The sequence below is a fragment of the Sinohyriopsis cumingii genome, chromosome 10, assembly GCF_028554795.1.
Source record: "Sinohyriopsis cumingii isolate HCF-2022 chromosome 10, ASM2855479v2, whole genome shotgun sequence".
In the NCBI taxonomy this organism is placed as follows: Eukaryota; Metazoa; Mollusca; class Bivalvia; order Unionida; family Unionidae; genus Sinohyriopsis; species Sinohyriopsis cumingii.
This window is the reverse complement of record NC_142970.1, coordinates 85,900,653-85,919,441: the sequence shown is the minus strand read 5'-3', so window position 1 is coordinate 85,919,441 and position 18,789 is coordinate 85,900,653. Positions and strand designations below refer to the sequence as shown.

Genomic DNA, 18,789 nt, shown 5'->3' with positions numbered 1-18,789 from the left:
GGATTATCTGAATTAAATTGAAAAGAATGTAAAGTGAATGCTGAATTAAAGATGTATTGAACAAGCAAGATGGCAGATTTGAAATTCGCAGTTCACTTATCTCCCTTTCAGAGCGTATCTCTGTATATATATATATATATATATATATATATATATATATATATATATATATATATATATATATATATATATATATATATATATATATATATATATATATATATATATATATATATATATATATATATATATATATATATATATATATATATATGTGTGTGTGTGTGTGTGTGTGTGTGTGTATATATATATGGTGCAATATATATATATATATATATATATATATATATATATATATATATATATATATATATATATGTGTGTGTGTGTGTGTGTGTGTGTGTGTATATATGGTGCAATATATATATATATATATATATATATATATATATATATATATATATATGTATCAAATGGCGATTATGTCTCTGATTAAGATAAATGCACGAAACTGACAACAAATAGTGCGAAACTAGAACACAAACATCGTTGTGTTTGCAAAACTTTACATGGCTGTTTCTACAGGAATTAAACCTTTACATTTATGCTGGAAAATAATTAGATACTAGTTTTGCTCTGGTCGTTGTCAGTTTATTCTCTCTCTCTCTCTCTCTCTCTCTCTCTCTCTCTCTATATATATATATATATATATATATATATATATATATATATATATATATATATATATAAAGAGATAGATATATAGATACACAGACAGACAGACAGATAGATAGATAGATAGATAGATAGATAGACAGATAGATATATAGATAGATCATGTCAATTAGTTTCTTTTTTAATATTTCTAAGGTAAATATTGAACGGAAGAAAGAAAGGAAAAACGATAATAATATGATTAAACACATAACCTGTTTAAGCTTGTCAGGAAAGTACTAAAAGCTTGTACAGAACAAGAAGAGAAACGCCACGGGTTTAGCGCGGTGTCACCCTCTCCTGGGGCGTTGACTGGAGACATTATGTAGTTGTCTCTCGGGCTGCACACGTTACCGTCACCATCACTTCGTGCGCCAAGACTGAAACATTATTATGGTGACATCTATAGTTTAAAGTAGAACTGATCGGTTGATTTATTTCTGTGTTTATCTAAATGCATGTTTGCGAGGGTTTTCCATCATCTTAGTTTTGCAACACTTGAACATAAGTGAGTGCAAATGCATATAGTTGCACTTGTTTGTCTGTCTGTCGGCACATTACAATAGTTGTTAAAGTACACAAGGGATATTTGAAATATGAACTCACATATGATATGTCAGTGCAAACATTAATGAGAATATGTGTGTGTGTGTGTGTGTGTGTGTGTGTGTGTGTGTGAAAACCAATAGTGTGCATTGACAAAGCTATTCAAGCATAGAAACGATAAAAGGGGAACAAATAAATCACATAGGGGTGCTAGAAGAACAAACCTGTAGCCGAGAAGTCTTGCAGCCGATGTTGCAGAAATGGAATTAAAATGATCTTGCACAAGTGATACGCTTTTTATGCCACACACTAGATAACCAGAGGTCAACCCTATATTTGGAAAAATACGATATAAATATACGTCATCATATACTTCTTCATTAAATGAAATAAGTCGATACGAATATCATGGAGAAGATGAGCAAACAAGCATGTACAACATTTTCTCGAAAATATTATAAATACATATTTTTGTTCGCCTCAGGGCGTACCCACTGAATACATTTGGCATATTTAAACAATAAGTAATAATGAAATTGAAAAGCCATTTATAAACTTATTTACAACATTACAAAGGACACGATGACGGGAGCGATATGATACGATATTGAGACAACCAGAAACAAGACATAGAATTCATTGTCAAGCCATTAAAATTTTATTTCGGTTTGCTTTTCTCGGGTTTAAAGCCATTTCTCGGCACATGACGGGCTATATAAGGCAGCCAGTATATTTAGAAGTGGATGAACCCAGGAAGACCCTTTGAAGAACCACGAACGACCGGGAAGCTATTGGCAAGCTTCCTCACGTTGGTCAGGCCGAGAATATAACTCAGCAACAGACCAAATTGTATTGCTGATGTTCTTCGCCATCTTTGGCAACAATTACACAGAGTCTAACATATACCAAATGACATTCAAGAACATAAACAACAGCAGCAATAAACAACAACAACGACATGATTACAACCACTATTATTAATATTATCTTTTCTACTACTAAGCTACTAATGCTACTACTACTACTACTATTACTACTTCTACTATTACTACTACTCACCTCTGTCTGCGTGGGTTCGAGCCCAGGGCTCGGCTAGCGTGGGTACGATGGAAAGCCTGCCAGTAGCTTCTCGTGGGTCGGTGGTTCTTCCCTGGGTTTTCCAGGGTTCTTCCTCCACCAATTATACTGGCCGGCTTGTATAGCCTATCTTGTTTTGAAAAATGGCGTTAAACCCTAGAACAACAACTACTACTACTACTACTACAACTAATAATAATAATAATAATAATAATAATAATAATGATAATAATAATAATGATAATAATAATAATAATAATAATGTAACCCGGTTAAATAAAGATAATTTTGAAGTGTTTTAACTTTTGAAAAAGATAAAGAGTCATGAATAAAATTTTAGTGACGTCTGTGATTTTTTAGCTGATACATATAACTTTCTGCATGATTAGTAATACTTCCGTGTTATGATACAACATGGATGGTCCTACCTGAAACGAGCAGATTATTGTGCTGGATATTGTACCTGTCAAAAGAAAAATATTGTACTACACTAAAACGTTTATGTTTTTGGTTTTATGCTTGGATTTTTTTGGCACAACAAAGAACAATCCTATGGTCATTTCATTTTGGACAAATACGATATGGTAACACTGATTATGTCACCGCGTATGCGTGATTGCCTTATGTCTGCATATTGCCACAATGTTTAAAAGAAAAACGTTTCTGAAATGTATAACTCATAGAAGACAAATATGCTCGTTATGCGTATATGTCAGACTAAACTAACCGATATATTTGAATATGCCATACTAGAATTAAATTATTATTAAGTAAAAATAATATATAACTTGCATAAGTTAAAAATGGCAGCAGAAATAATTATAAAATGAAAGTAGTCATATTAACACAAGTAATTTACTGCATCAAGTTCATTCCAAATTGATAAAATGTGTGACAAAATTACGCCGACAAGCAGAGATGAACAGAGATAAATAGGAAGTTAATGCTTAACAAATTCATCAGTCCAGGAGGAAAGACTTATAGACCGCTTCATGGTTATCTCCCCTTAAAATCATTCAGAGTCTATATCGGTGCAACTCACTTCTGGATATTCAGTCAATAAAGATGGCAGATGTAGATCAAGAAAATATGACAGACCGCTCACATTCCGCAAGCAAGATCGATGTCTCACTATCTTGAAAAGAAATTCTATCAGTATTTGATTAATAGCTTTACTTCTTTTTTATTCTTTCACTAACTTGAGTTTTTCCCAGCTTTCAAATAAATGTTCTCTGCCCATTTCAGAACTTCACTATCTTTCCATTACTACCTCATGCTGTAGTTAGTATTATTTGATTGTGCGAAAGTGTATTGCTTTGTGAAAAGATTGTTATTGCAATTTATCTCGCTTCAAGAATAATGAAAATATGTTTCTTTATACAGCTTTAATCATTGCAGTTAATGGAGGTTGAATGACAACGAGATAAAAAAAATACTTCTTAAAGTTCTTTTGTTATTGACTGTTGCGTTTCTATTAATCTTCATTATATTTTTCATGGAATAACTTGAGTTATATCCAGAAAGGACATTTATTTCAAGATGTACAAATGTCATTCACGCTTAAACAGACAGGTGCACGTACGAGTCTCATTGACGATCATTTTTATTGTATTTCCTTGAACGGTTGGAGCTTTTAGAGTATACAGTTTATATAAGTATCCATATTATACATGATATGCATGTATAGGGCATTTGTGGCTCTCACATATATACCTGTCTGTCTGTCTGTATGTATGTATGTATGTATGTATGTATGTATGTATGTTTGTCTGCCTGTCTCATTTTGTTTGGTGCATGGGTATGTATATGCTTGAATGAATGTGTGTTTGAATAAGTATATTACATAAACATACTTCTGGTTAAAAACGAGTATATAATGTGCTAAGATAGAAAGAGTGACTGATATATAAGAAAACAAATATGAATATTTGTGAGTATCTATTTGTTATTGACTCGAAAAGCATGTTCTTACAAATAGTTTCTTTTTTTAAATTATACTGTCTGCAATTTTACATCCGGTCATGTGGATCAATATTGATTGAAAAGGAGAACCAAAGTAATAGGACAGAGTCTGTGAATAATGGGAAAGGCAAAGCTTGAAAATGAGAAACTGGATGGCCTGAAGAGAAATTAGAAATGTTCAGCTACTGTTCTTCCATGGTTTGGGTACATGTATTATCATCGGCTTTAAGACAGGGTAAAAAACTCAACCTCCATGCAGTTGACAAATGAACAAAGGAATTAACCTCCATCCCCACCCAATTATAATCATCTATCCAAAAGGCGAACGATGATCAATATGTATGTATGTATGTATGTATGTATGTATGTATGTATGTATGTATGTATGTATGTATGTATGTTTGCATGTATGCATGTATGTATGTAAGGTTTGGACTTTTTAGCGTAGCTTTAACAATTTTTCAGTCATACCGCAATAATGTCTGCAGTGTGGCCTTTTATTCTGATGTCGAGCACAGGAGCATCATGCCGCAGACATGTTGTATGATGTCCCACCCAGTCACATTATCCAGGCCGACAAGTCCTAACACTAACTTTTTAATGCTGAGCGCCAAGCGAGGCAACTGTTTGTCCCATTTTCACAAGTCTTTTATATGACTCGGCCGGGGTTCAAACCCGCGACCTCCAGTATCTGAGGCGGATGCTCTAACCACCTAGGCCACATGAGCAGCCCATGTATGTATGTATGTATGTATGTATGTATGTATGTATGTATGTATTGTGCATGGTTGTGTGTGTGTGTGTATAAGTATATATATATATATATATATATATATATATATATATATATATATATATATATATATATATATATATATATATATATCAGACGATACAAGTATATGCATGCAGATATATCAGAAGACTTGTGTAGATGTAGAATGATGTCGATATTTTAGATATCTCAGACAGACTGCACTTACCTAGTAAATAGCATGGCGTGGTCATGCCGTGTTAGATTGCTAAGAGATTCTTTCCAATTGTTGAAAGAATCAAGACTTTTAACACCTTCAACATAAATATTTCTTTCATTAGAAATATTCTTACTCGTTTCTGTCCAGTAGGATGTTACCTCTGTCTACAAAGACATAAATAAGTAAATAGAAAATAAAACTGAACTGAATTCAAAAAGATATATAAAAAAGAGCTGGTATAAAGCAAATTGATATACCAGAACTATTGGTATATCAAATTGTGATCCGCCCATGGCGCAATATAAACACTCTTACAACTGCAGGACTATATATCTATGATGAATTTCCACTCATTCATTATTCATAAACGAAATATGAAAATAACGATAAAAGCTATTAATAGCCCTTGTGTTCACCGGAATCCTTTTTTTTTTTCCCATTCCCCTCTCCCCTCTCCTGCGTAACGGACAAAATAAGCAAAAATCCGGAGTGAGAGACAGAAACATATTTTGCTGGATGAAAACATTAAAACTGAAATTGTACCAAGTAACTTACAGTAATCTATCTCAAGTGTTCATAATATCAATGATACATAGTTGCAATAGCCATTCGACACTATGCCTATATATTAAATTTGTCGGCTACCAGGCGCACATTCTGTATTGAATGCTTTGTTGTTGTTGTTTCTTAAACCTATAATAATGTTATAATGTTCTAAAACTCAAGCATTAATTACTTAATAATAAAAAGGTCCAAATGGTCGCTCTCGCCCGCCACCCCTACCCCTCCCCCGCCACCCCCCCCCCTTCTTTCTTTCTCTCTCTCTCTCTCTCTCTCTCTCTCTCTCTCTGGATTATCGTAGCTAGATACGGGCGAAAATTCATGAAATTCCAAGCGTTGGGAATTTCGCTTGTGTCATACAACAATGTCTCTGGACCTACGAATGACGATAATGTTTTGTCAAACCATCCAAAGGAGAGAGAGAACGAGAGAGAGACAGAGACAGAAAGAGACGGAGAGAGAGAGAGAGAGAGAGAGAGAGAGACATACAGACAGATAGAGAGCGAGATAGAGACAGACAGACAGAGACGGAGATTTATAATCTTTAGAAGTGTTAATTAAAGCAGAATACTGACTTAGATGAACTGTCAATATATTAAAATATTTTAATTACCTCTTGTTGGTTCGCCATTTTGCTTAATTTCAATTCCACGCAAATTTCCATACGCCAGTATGTGAATGCCTGACAGTTCAGGTTCAGAGTACAACAAGCTAACCGTATTTGTTGTGCACTACTTTCTTCATAAAAAACTATATTTCATGATTAAATAATGAGTATGTCTTATATTGATTTAATAAAATGTGAATAAAAATAAAAACTTGCATAAGTGATTGTAAACAATAAATCATAGAATTACATTTAGTAGCTGACACACTCACAGGGATGTGACGAGTTCGTTCACTCGGTCAATACACAGTTTCCTGGAGCATATCGTAACGCCATTCAAAGTGCAAATATGTGTATTTGTATGTGATATAAATAAAATATATGAATAGCTTGAACGCTGTATCAATGATATACCACTCGCTGTATAATTTATTCGTTCAAAAGAGACTCGGCAAGCCTCGTTTCCTTTCAATGGAAAATTTATACATCTTTATATATGAAGGTTAATATCAATTACTTACTCCACGAATGAAAGTGGATATGTTGAACTCTTGTAATTACAAATAAAAAAAGAAAATATAACGAATATCAATTGATATGATGCATGGCATTATTTGCGCCATTATTGACAAATATTGTCAAAGTACTAATTAGGGTCACATGAATACATTCGTAGTTCCTTTCTGTGTTGCAAAGTGTGACTTTGACCATTCCGAACGCTTGTTGCAAAGGTTTGTTAAGAATGTGCAGTTATAACAAAATGTAATAAAATATGCAACAGTCCATACCTACATGAGGAAGAAATTGCTAAATGCAGTGAAATTAAGCCAAAATAAAATCAATTCTTCCAAGCTAAATAAATATAATAACTTTGCAGTGGTTGACAGGCAACCCTTCTCATGTGTCCAAGATTAGAAAGATGTGTTAAAAATTACATCCTTTTAAAATAGTTATTAAAGTTGCATGCGTAACACTTACGTCAGCGATAAAAATGTCAACGACCTCAACACTGATTGCGAAGTATGGATTTGAAATATTCTGGAAACGAAAATTTATCTGAAAAGAACGTAAACAAATCAAAGTTGTTTTATTACAAAAGTGCGCAGAATCTTTTATTTAATTTGTGTTCCACTTAAGCAAACATATTCGTAATAGCGTAAGAAGAAAAATCACCAAAGCCCGAGTAAAATTCTACTTACATGTTGATATTTATGAGGTGTAATTATACTCACATGTTGATATTCATGATGTGTAATTATACTCACATGTTGATATTCATGATATGTAATTCTAATCACATGTTGATATGCCTGATGTGTAATTCTAATCACATGTTGATATGCCTGATGTGTAATTCTAATCACATGTTGATATGCCTGATGTGTAATTATACTCATATGTTGATATGCCTGATGTGTAATTCTACTCATATGTTGATATGCCTGATGTGTAATTCTACTCATATGTTGATATGCCTGATGTGTAATTCTACTCATATGTTGATATGCCTGATGTGTAATTCTACTCATATGTTGATATGCCTGATGTGTAATTCTACTCACATGTTGATATGCCTGATGTGTAATTCTACTCATATGTTGATATGCCTGATGTGTAATTCTACTCACATGTTGATATGCCTGATGTGTAATTATACTCATATGTTGATATGCCTGATGTGTAATTATACTCACATGTTGATATGCCTGATGTGTAATTCTACTCACATGTTGATATGCCTGATGTGTAATTCTACTCACATGTTGATATGCCTGATGTGTAATTCTAATCACATGTTGATATGCCTGATGTGTAATTCTAATCACATGTTGATATGCCTGATGTGTAATTATACTCACATGTTGATATGCCTGATGTGTAATTCTACTCATATGTTGATATGCCTGATGTGTAATTCTACTCACATGTTGATATGCCTGATGTGTAATCAGAATGACATAAAGATCGACACATGAGCTAACAGAATTACCTAAAGATTATCAGTCACGTACTCGTTAAATGGGACATAATATGACCAGCTCCTTATATTTGTCAATTTTGATTGTACGTTTTAATTTTATGTATAACACTACCTAATGAAATGCTTACCTTAGTGTCACACATGTATTTAGAGCCTATAAAATTACTATAACGCTTAAAATGAGAAATAATCAAAATCATCGAATATTCTGCTGCATGACATACTCAGTCGTGATTACTAATTATTTTATTAATTTCGTATCTCCCCGCGCATTCACTGCACACAGAGAAACGAATGTATACACTTCTCTACAAAAGATAATAATAAAAGATCATATGGTACAAGATAGAACGATTCCTCGTCAGCAATTACATTAGACTTTATAAACACATTCATCTTCCTGCATAAATACCTTCAATTCCGTGTAACGTTTTCTTTTGCATCATATTAAAAGAACTTACAGATTCTCCTATACTTGCGTAGAATTTTCTTATCTTGTTTCTAACGGCATCCTGAGGTATCTGTGACGCAGTTATATTGCCTTCGTCCCGAACTCTCTCTTCCCAACTGAAAGCGAAACACCCCTAAACTGTAGTGGCAGCATCATTGTCAGCATTACACTGATTGCAATTATGAAGCAAAACATCCTGAACTCTAGCTGTAGAATCATTGTGCCTATTACATTCATTATAGACCGATCAGGTGGCTTAGTGGATATAAAGTCCGTCTTGGTTGCGGGAGGTCGCGAGTTCAAACCCCGTCCGAGTCATACAAAATATTATAAGAAATGGTGCATTAAGAAGTTAGTGTTAGGACTGGTCGGCCAGGTATCAGAATAATGTGATGTGGTGGGACATGATGCTCCATGTCTGTGGCATGATGCCCTAGTGCTAAACATCATTGTAAATTGTAACACTGCCGACATCGTAGCGAAGGACTAAAATATTGCTAAAAGTTATGTTAAAAATCCTAATCATACACAAACAAACACACACACACACACACACACACATGCACACACATTCATAATAATTGTAAAGCAAACACCCTTTTACTCCAGTTGTACAATCGTTCTTTATTACATACTCAAGCCAAACATCGTTTAACTATAGTTGAAGAAGCATTGACATTATTACATTAAATGCAGTTATAAAGCAAACCATTCTATAACTCGAGTGATATAATCATTGGCATTATTACATCGAATGCAGTTATGAAGCACACCATTCTATAACTCGCTTGGTATAATCATTGGCATTATTACATTTAATGCAGTCATAAAGAAAACCATTATACAACCAGAGTTGTAGAATCATTGGCATTACTACATTGTATATAGTTATAAAGAAAAACATCCCATAACTCTTGTGGTAGAATCATTGGCATTATTACATTGAATATATTTATAAAGCAAAATTTCCTTTAACTCTGGTGGCAGGATCATTCAAATTCTTACATTGAGTATAGTTCCAAATGTAAAGACTCTTTAGCTCCAGGGGCAGAATCAGTCACATTATTACCTTGATTATAGTTATAAAGCAAGCCATCCTTTATCTAGAGTGGTATAATCAGTGGTATTATTACACTGATGATAGTTATAAAGCAAGCCATCCTTTATTTAGAGTGGTATAATCAGTGGTATCATTACATTGATGATAGTTATAAAGCAAGCCATCCTTTATTTAGAGTGGTATAATCAGTGGTATTATTACCTTGATGATAGTTATAAAGCAAGCCATCCTTTATCTAGAGTGGTATAATCAGTGGTATTATTACATTGATGATAGTTATAAAGCAAGCCATCCTTTATCTAGAGTGGTAAAATCAATGACATTATTACGTTGATTATAGTTATAAAGCAAGCCATCCTTTATCTAGAGTGGTATAATCAGTGGTATTATTACATTGATGATAGTTATAAAGCAAGCCATCCTTTATCTAGAGTGGTAAAATCAATGACATTATTACGTTGATTATAGTTATAAAGCAAGCCATCCTTTATCTAGAGTGGTAGAATCAGTGGTATTATTACGTTGATTATAGTTATAAAGCAAGCCATCCTTTATTTAGAGTGGTATAATCAGTGGTATCATTACATTGATGATAGTTATAAAGCAAGCCATCCTTTATCTAGAGTGGTAAAATCAATGACATTATTACGTTGATTATAGTTATAAAGCAAGCCATCCTTTATCTAGAGTGGTATAATCAGTGGTATTATTACATTGATGATAGTTATAAAGCAAGCCATCCTTTATCTAGAGTGGTAAAATCAATGACATTATTACGTTGATTATAGTTATAAAGCAAGCCATCCTTTATCTAGAGTGGTAGAATCAGTGGTATTATTACGTTGATTATAGTTATAAAGCAAGCCATCCTTTATCTAGAGTGGTAGAATCAGTGAAATTATTACATTTATCATATTTATTAAGCAAAACACCCTTTAACTATACTGGTAGATTTATTGTTATTATTACAGAAATATCTCGCTCTATAAACTAATGTTACATCAAGTTACAGCACTGTCTCATTATAATGCTGCCAATGAGAGCCATCGACTATACATCGTCACAGTGAGGGAACCGTATAATGAAATATTGGTACAATGTTACTACTACTTCACTGCACGGTAACCATGGCCTTTCTTGCCTTATAACAGAATTTTTGTGTTATAGTTAGGCGCCTTTTAGTGAATAGTTAGACCACCGTATAATGAAGAACGTTTCGCATATAATTTTACTTGATGAAATTGGATCCAAGACCATACACGCCTTATAAAAGAAAACTTGTTATAATAAACGTTTTTATCTTCATAATCGTCTTTTCGACTATTTGACGTGAACTGAAGTCAACTGCACCATTATAAGCTGCACTAACATACGGTCTATGCTCGCTTATAACTCGAGTCAAACTGTAAACAACAAAGATCAGACTCTGACGTAACATTACGTGTCAACGGATCAGAGTCTAAATTGTTTCTTTTACTGATGACTCCTAGCAAACTGCACATACCCAGATATGTCTACGCATTATATGACGACAGATCTAGATCCGCGCGGTTTGCAGTTTTGCTAGACTTATAAGTGAGCACGGACGGTATTAAAATAGGGTTTTGTATAAAGGAATGCAAACGACATTATTTCTACCAACAAATATAGTTTTCGAGACAACAATACAATAATTTATAGAATGGTAATCGTGATTTTCCACATAGCTGATTCACACATACGAAGATGTAAAGCAATTCGTAATTGTCAATTTTCTAGGTCACAACTGAGCCGGTAACAATAGTAAATGACATGCTACATAAGCCGCTCTTTGGAAAACCGGTTCGTCACCAGCTGGGTGGTACGAAAGTAAACATAAACATCTTCGTGTAAATTTAAGCATAAAATGTGATGTTGGTGAAGTAAACAAATTAATTGGCTTTTACAATCAGGAGGACTAATAGCAACCAAAGTGGAGCACATAAAGAAGCAACACAGGGTGATGTATAACTAAAATTTGACAGGAGAGAAAATAGAATATATACTGTTTAACAAGAACAGTCGCTCACCCTCCAACAATTCATTCACCCATACACGAGGGGTAATTAAAAGTTGTTAAGATGTTGTTATAAATCTTTCGCTTAGACCAACCTGTCAATAAATTTAACGCCGATCGATAGCCAAATTAACGGTCCGTAAATCTATATCCTGCTACGCGAGAAGCACGCTGGAGACAAATAAATGTACTGACAGTGACCTAAAACTGTCAGAGAAGGAACACAAGTATGATCCTGTTCAAAGAGCACTCTTTGGTTGATGTCAAGGTAATTATCTGTCATATCCTACATTTTTGCAGTTATTGTATCACTTTAAAGTTGATGCATGATTTGGTACACCATTGTCTGCGATTGCTGAACCGAAAGTGGCTACATTGAAAGAAGGAAACTGCTGGAGATGCTCGATACACCGTATTAGATTGTTATATTGACATATACTCCACGCGACCCTGTCTTATCTCCAGTGATATTGACACGTGCTCCACGCGGCCCTGTCTTATCTCTAGTTATATCGACAAAGACTCCACACGGCCCTGTCTTATCTTCAGTTATATTGACACATACTCCACGCGACCCTGTCTTATCTCCAGTGATATTGACACATGCTCCACACGGCCCTGTCTTATCTTCAGTTATATTGACACATACTCCACACGGCCCTGTCTTATCTCCAATAATATTGACATATACTCCACACGCCCCGTCTTATCTCCACTTATATTGACAAATACTCCACACGGCCCTGTCATATCTCCAGTGATATTGACACATGCTCCACACGGTCCCTGTCTTATCTTCAGTTATATTGACACATACTCCACACCGCCCTGTCTTATCTCTAGTTATATCGACACATACTCCACATGCCCTGTCTTATCTTCAATAACATTGACATATACTCCACACGCCCTGTCTTATCTTCAGTTATATTGACAAATTCTCCACACGGCCCTGTTTTATCTCCACGAACACTTTAACTGATTTCAGTTATCATAGATTCATCGATGGTATACGATTGTAAAAGCCGCCATCCGTAGAAAGTGCGATTTTTCAGTGTATGGTCTGCATTTCAAAAAATGAATTAAAAATTTTATGTAATAACTGGATACTCAGGCAAATGAATTGCGCAATTGCTTACTTGTGCATGGGGGACACATTTAGGATGTGCACTGCACTGATGTACAATTCACTAATAAAGAACTTTTGTGCACAGGACAATAATAGTCAGCACTATCACACACACACACACATATATATATATATATATATATATATATATATATATATATATATATATATATATGTGTGTGTGTGTGTGTGTGTGTGTGTGTGTGTAATCTCTTTATTTCTCTATTGTTTCAAGATACTTACAATTGATAAAGTGAAAAGTCGATGACCATTAAGAGTTCTACCGTATAGCTGAGTGTACTGTTGGCTTGACGTTTCAATCGGTCATTAGCATGGGTAATGTCATCAGCTTTGGAGAAAAAAAGTAATAATTATCCAGATCTAACTGAGTGCCAAGATATCATCGCCCTCCCACGCACCCACCAGCTCTCTCTCTCTCTCTCTCTCTCTCTCTCTCTCTCTCTCTCAATGAAATTTGGAAATAAAGGTGGACATGTTTTGATTGTTCTAACTGCATTCGGGCAAATTGGTACATAACTGGCCTATGTGAGGTCGATTATTAAATACGCATTTAAAAACTATGAAAGTCGTTTACCTGCTGAAAATAATTACCCACTAGCAAATATGTTTTTCGTTAAAGAAATGAATTCAGTTTTTTTACTTTTTTTTGCATAGCTGCATGCTTGCTATTAGATGTCTTTTGGGCTAACGTTTAATAATGGGAACGTACATTGGAATTTCCCAAACCTAACGGGGTACTAAGCATATCGTTTCATTGTTTAGGAAGTACACTCCTGGCAAAATCATGCACAGAATGTAAATGTGGGTTGCCTGTGTTACCCGAAACGAATAGCGATTTGTCAAATTATTAACATTACAGTTTATGTGAATTTAGATTAGCTATCTTCGATTTAACTGTTCTCAATAATATTGCTGTCCATATGAATTAAATTAGCTATATGTGGCGTATCTATTTTATAGCGTGAGTTATCAAGTATAAGGGATGATTCATTAAAACACTGCAGATTTTAGCTGAAAAAATGTGAAGGTTTTGAATTTATTACAAGTGCGAGAATTTACTTAACATGACATGTTTCGTTAATTTTTTAAAATATCTTAATATATATCAGAATCCTTGTAACTAAAATAAAACCTTCTCACTTTATTGGACATGCATCGGAATTTCAACGAATAATATAACAACAGTGTTACTTTAAAATGAAGCTACAAGTGAATGACTCTGACCATACTTTTGTATTTGTTTCGGGGAAGGGGGGCGCAAGGTGTTGTCTGTTTTCTTCCCAGAAACCTGTTTCATACCTATCACTGAACTAAAATGTGGGATATTGATTTTATTCCAAAATGTATTACTATGTATGCTAAAATATGAAAAGGTAAATGTTAGCGTAATGAAGTCAAAATCTTGAAAATTGTTTTAAATTATTTTTCCTTGGTGTAATAAAATATGGATTTTTAATGAATCCTTCCTTTTTCGACATTATATAAACGTTGAATATAGAACTGGCACGTCTCATCGTGGGTGGCAATCTCAGATATTACCACCGAAAACGTAGATTTTAATGTTGGAGAATACGTAGAGTGGCCCACAACTATGTAACAATGTGTACAACCTTTTGTGCGTAATGTACGTAGTCGATGCCAGCCATTACATATCACACACTAGAGCAATGATACGTGCAAGAACGGTCGTATTTTTTCCTACTGAGAACGTGGGTTAATAACAAACACCAATATTTACTTCCGTGCATTGTTGAGGCGGTAAGTGGTTACATATATATATATATATATATATATATATATATATATATATATATATATATATATACATATATATATGCATATACAGAGAGTGAGACAGAGATGGCTGAACAATTATATATATATATATATATATATATATATATATATATATATATATATATATATATATATATATATATATATATATATAGTTGAACATAGATGTATCAGATGTCAATGTTCCTCTGGCCTCAGAACAACGTTCAACAGCTATTAAATATTCGTGTCTTCCGAGAGTTTAATATTTGCAATTGATTACATTAGGGGTTTCATTACATTTCAGTTGTTTACGATATATCGTCCCCTTTGCGTACATGAATTCCTCTTGGAAATAAATAACATAAAATGATCATGTAACGAGTATGTTACATTTTATTATTCATATTTTATCTCATTAATCTATAATTCATACAATACCCGAGTCATGATAAATGTAATAACACAAGTGTATATTTTTGGCGTAAGGACAAATAATCAAACTACTAATTTAATTTGGTATTTCTTCCATCCGCTACTTCTTTCCATCCATTTCATCCATCCTTGAATTTATTAAATTATTTTCATTACCAGTCATCGACAGTTTTATCGGCTTTTTAACATCATACACTTTCTATCTTACACCCACATTTCGAACCCTTCCTTGTACTTTACACATTGAATTCTATAAATATATACTCGTTTTGAAAGGTGTCCCCGATTTTATTTATGTATCCTTTATTTACCCTGCTCACTCTTCCACACGAACGGATTGCTGTATTCACATTTGACGTTTTAAATCATTCATCGGAAGCAAATTATCATAAATGTATTAGACAACTCACATTTTTACATAGCTTTTTATACTTAGGAACATGTCTAGCAATAGGAACTCTTGATATATCAAGGACTTTATATGACCGGCCATCAATAGTTTGGACATATACATTTTTTACAAACAGTGATGGTATCACGTTTAATATGCAATGAAAAACAGACCTATCTAAGTTATATTCAATAAATATGTATACTTACGTACACATGCCCACATTTCGAAGTACACTAATATATGCACGTGTAGATTATATATGTTCATTCATAAACCCATGCAAATGCTTATATGAGCCCACAGACTTATGCGACATAGGTACATATACACTGCTGTACTGTGATAGGCGCGCGCACACACACACACACACACACACACACACACGCTCATTTAGGATAAAACACCTAAGTGGCATCAATACATAAGCATTATTCAACATGCTTTATCTAAAGTATCATAGACATATTATGCGTTAAATATTGCATAGTAATGCATATATTAAACAATTAAAAGAAGAATGCAACTTAAGTTTTATTCAATTAGTGCTCTATGAAAATAATTTCGAAGATTCCTAACCTCGGCATTTTTTAAACTAATTAATGCAATCAATTTCGATATGCTCAGACCTCTTCAAAAATAAGAATCCATAAACGTTTTTTCCTAGCGGCAAATAATACAGGCATTCTAAAACAAAAGTGATAGTCATCTTCCAGCACGTTGCAATAACTACAAATCTGTTGAACTAGTGGATTGAATGAGGTTGCTGGCATTGCTCTTATTCAATATGTAAAGTATGGGCAGACATCTGCATTTTTGAAAGGCGTTTTCTGAGCGGCGTCACTGTTATTTTATCTGAATACTCCTTACAGCCAATATTTTGTTGCAAAACAATGTCATGCAAATTGTTTGATTCTTGATCGCAAATTTTGGAGACACTAGTCAATTAGCATTTGTTTAACTAAAGACATGAAGTCCTTCATGTTCTCAACAGTTTGATTTATCGACACTTCCCCAGATACAGGTTATTTAATAAATTCCGGACTAATACATATACATATCATTCTATCTATCTATCTATCCATCTATCTATCTATCTAGATATCTATCTAGATATCTATCTATCTATCTAGATATCTATATATCTATCTATTTATTTATCTATCTATATATATACATATCTATCTATCTGTCTATCTATATATTTATCTATCTATTCCTCTCTCTCTCTCTCTCTCTCTTTATATATATATGAGTGTTATTATGTCCGGTAAGTTTATATATGTTGTGAATGGAGTCGGGAGGAGTATACATAACCTCCATGATATGGGTCAGGACTAGGTTCCAGGGATAACGAAAGTTTCAATGACCAATTTATCTTGCATATCTCTTGCTCTCTTTCTCTCTCTCTCTCTCTCTCTCTCTCTCAATCTCTCTCTTTCTCTCTCTCGGACACACACACACACACACACACACACACACACACACACACATATCGTTTGACAACTCCGAAATCTCAAAAGAAAATATATGAGTCTAGTGTAGGAACCCTACTAGTTTCGAAGTTGCTACATATTGGCCAGATCCCCTGGTGTCAAGATCGAACAAGGCGGCAGTATATCTTACTTATCTTAATTTGTATTTTCATGGCCTTTCAAATTCATACATGTTAAGTGATGTTCAGTGGGAATCTCAATAACTGTCAAGTAACGACCCAGGGACTACACAGTTTGATCACGGGACGTAACTGTGAGGTTTCATTTTGGACCAATGCTGAAACTTGGGTCAACATTCACACATGCTAATATTCATACACTGAATGGTAACAATTCAGGATATAGTACCATTTCATGCGTAACCCACCCATCCCCAATCCGCAAATGAGATGAGATGGATATCTACTTGTTAAATGGATCTGCTCATTTGCCGTCAGATTGTAATTATTTTAAAAAGTTTGAAGTGTCTATCACTAACCGCAGAAGAGTAATAATGCAACAAACTAAAACAGTTGTCATTGCTGCATGGCTTATACATCACTACTCGTTACTGTCAGATTTACCCTTCCCAGAAAATAACTAAACATTTTAAGAGTGCTGAGCGCATCTTCATTTCACGCCGATTCACTTTATAATGTTTCGAATATACCTCTAGAAATGTGATGGCGAATTTGTACGACAAAAAAATAAAGCCCTTAAACATACTACGCACTTTTTAATTTAAATTGTTTCCCGTGTTGCTAGCCGCACACCAATCATTCTCGTTCCCCTGGAATGAATCAAAGCCTTAAACTTTAGTGCACAAAAAAGGACAGATCACAGTGTTCTTAATGGGGTTAAAATTCTAGTTTTATACGATGTTAAAGTAATTATGTAATATTAAAATTTTTCGCAAGAACGCACGCATCCGATGGACAGTAACCGAGCTTTTCTGAAAAGTGTGGGGATTAGTATAAACTTACCTACACTACTGCCATGAGCCTTTACGGCTTTCCATCCATTTTTGTCGTCCCAGTATCCAGTAATACATAAAATAAGACAAATACTGTAAACCAAATACTTCACAGAAACCATTCTTTACCTAGACAACACATACTGTATCATCTATATAACTCCACAGTCCAATAATTTAAAAGAATATATCCTAATTTGAACGATTGCGTCCTGAATAAGCCCTCGTACTCGTCTTAACAACACTAACAAATAAATGACATCTTGATCTTCAAACCTCTTCTTGCTATGTTCGCTGAACCACGCCCATATTATCGACCCTAAGATGAAATATCAGCAAACATAGCACGTTTACAGAAATATATGCTGTCTGAAAAGAATGTCACCATGATGGACACGGATGACTTAATACGCAATCGGTGAAAAGAGTGTCACCATGATGGACACGGATGACTTAATAAGCAATCGGTGAAAAATTATTCTCCTTTCTTCCCGGTGTTTTTTCTTAATGTCAGTAAAGATTGTAACACCAATTGCTGACAGTATGAAAAGTAATGCACACAAGGAATATGATGAAATAATAATCTTTACTAAGTTACTGATTTACTTTACTTAATAGCGA

General features: G+C 34.0%; 1 protein-coding gene across 1 annotated transcript in view; it reads right to left on the bottom strand.

The window, feature by feature from the left end:
• The window catches only part of LOC149790510 (uncharacterized), a 56,598-nt gene extending 38,093 nt beyond the window's left edge, over positions 1-18,505 (bottom strand). Inside the window, exons 1-8 of the mRNA XM_089972563.1 lie at positions 18,179-18,505; positions 13,341-13,446; positions 8,884-8,989; positions 7,420-7,497; positions 5,283-5,437; positions 2,766-2,800; positions 1,485-1,590; positions 930-1,094 (exon numbers count right to left, since the gene is read on the bottom strand). Coding sequence (XP_089828689.1) covers positions 930-1,094; positions 1,485-1,590; positions 2,766-2,800; positions 5,283-5,437; positions 7,420-7,497; positions 8,884-8,989; positions 13,341-13,446; positions 18,179-18,290 — 863 coding nt within the window. The 5' untranslated portion in view covers positions 18,291-18,505. The remainder of the gene's footprint in view (positions 1-929; positions 1,095-1,484; positions 1,591-2,765; positions 2,801-5,282; positions 5,438-7,419; positions 7,498-8,883; positions 8,990-13,340; positions 13,447-18,178) is intronic.
• Positions 18,506-18,789: the final 284 nt, after the last annotated feature.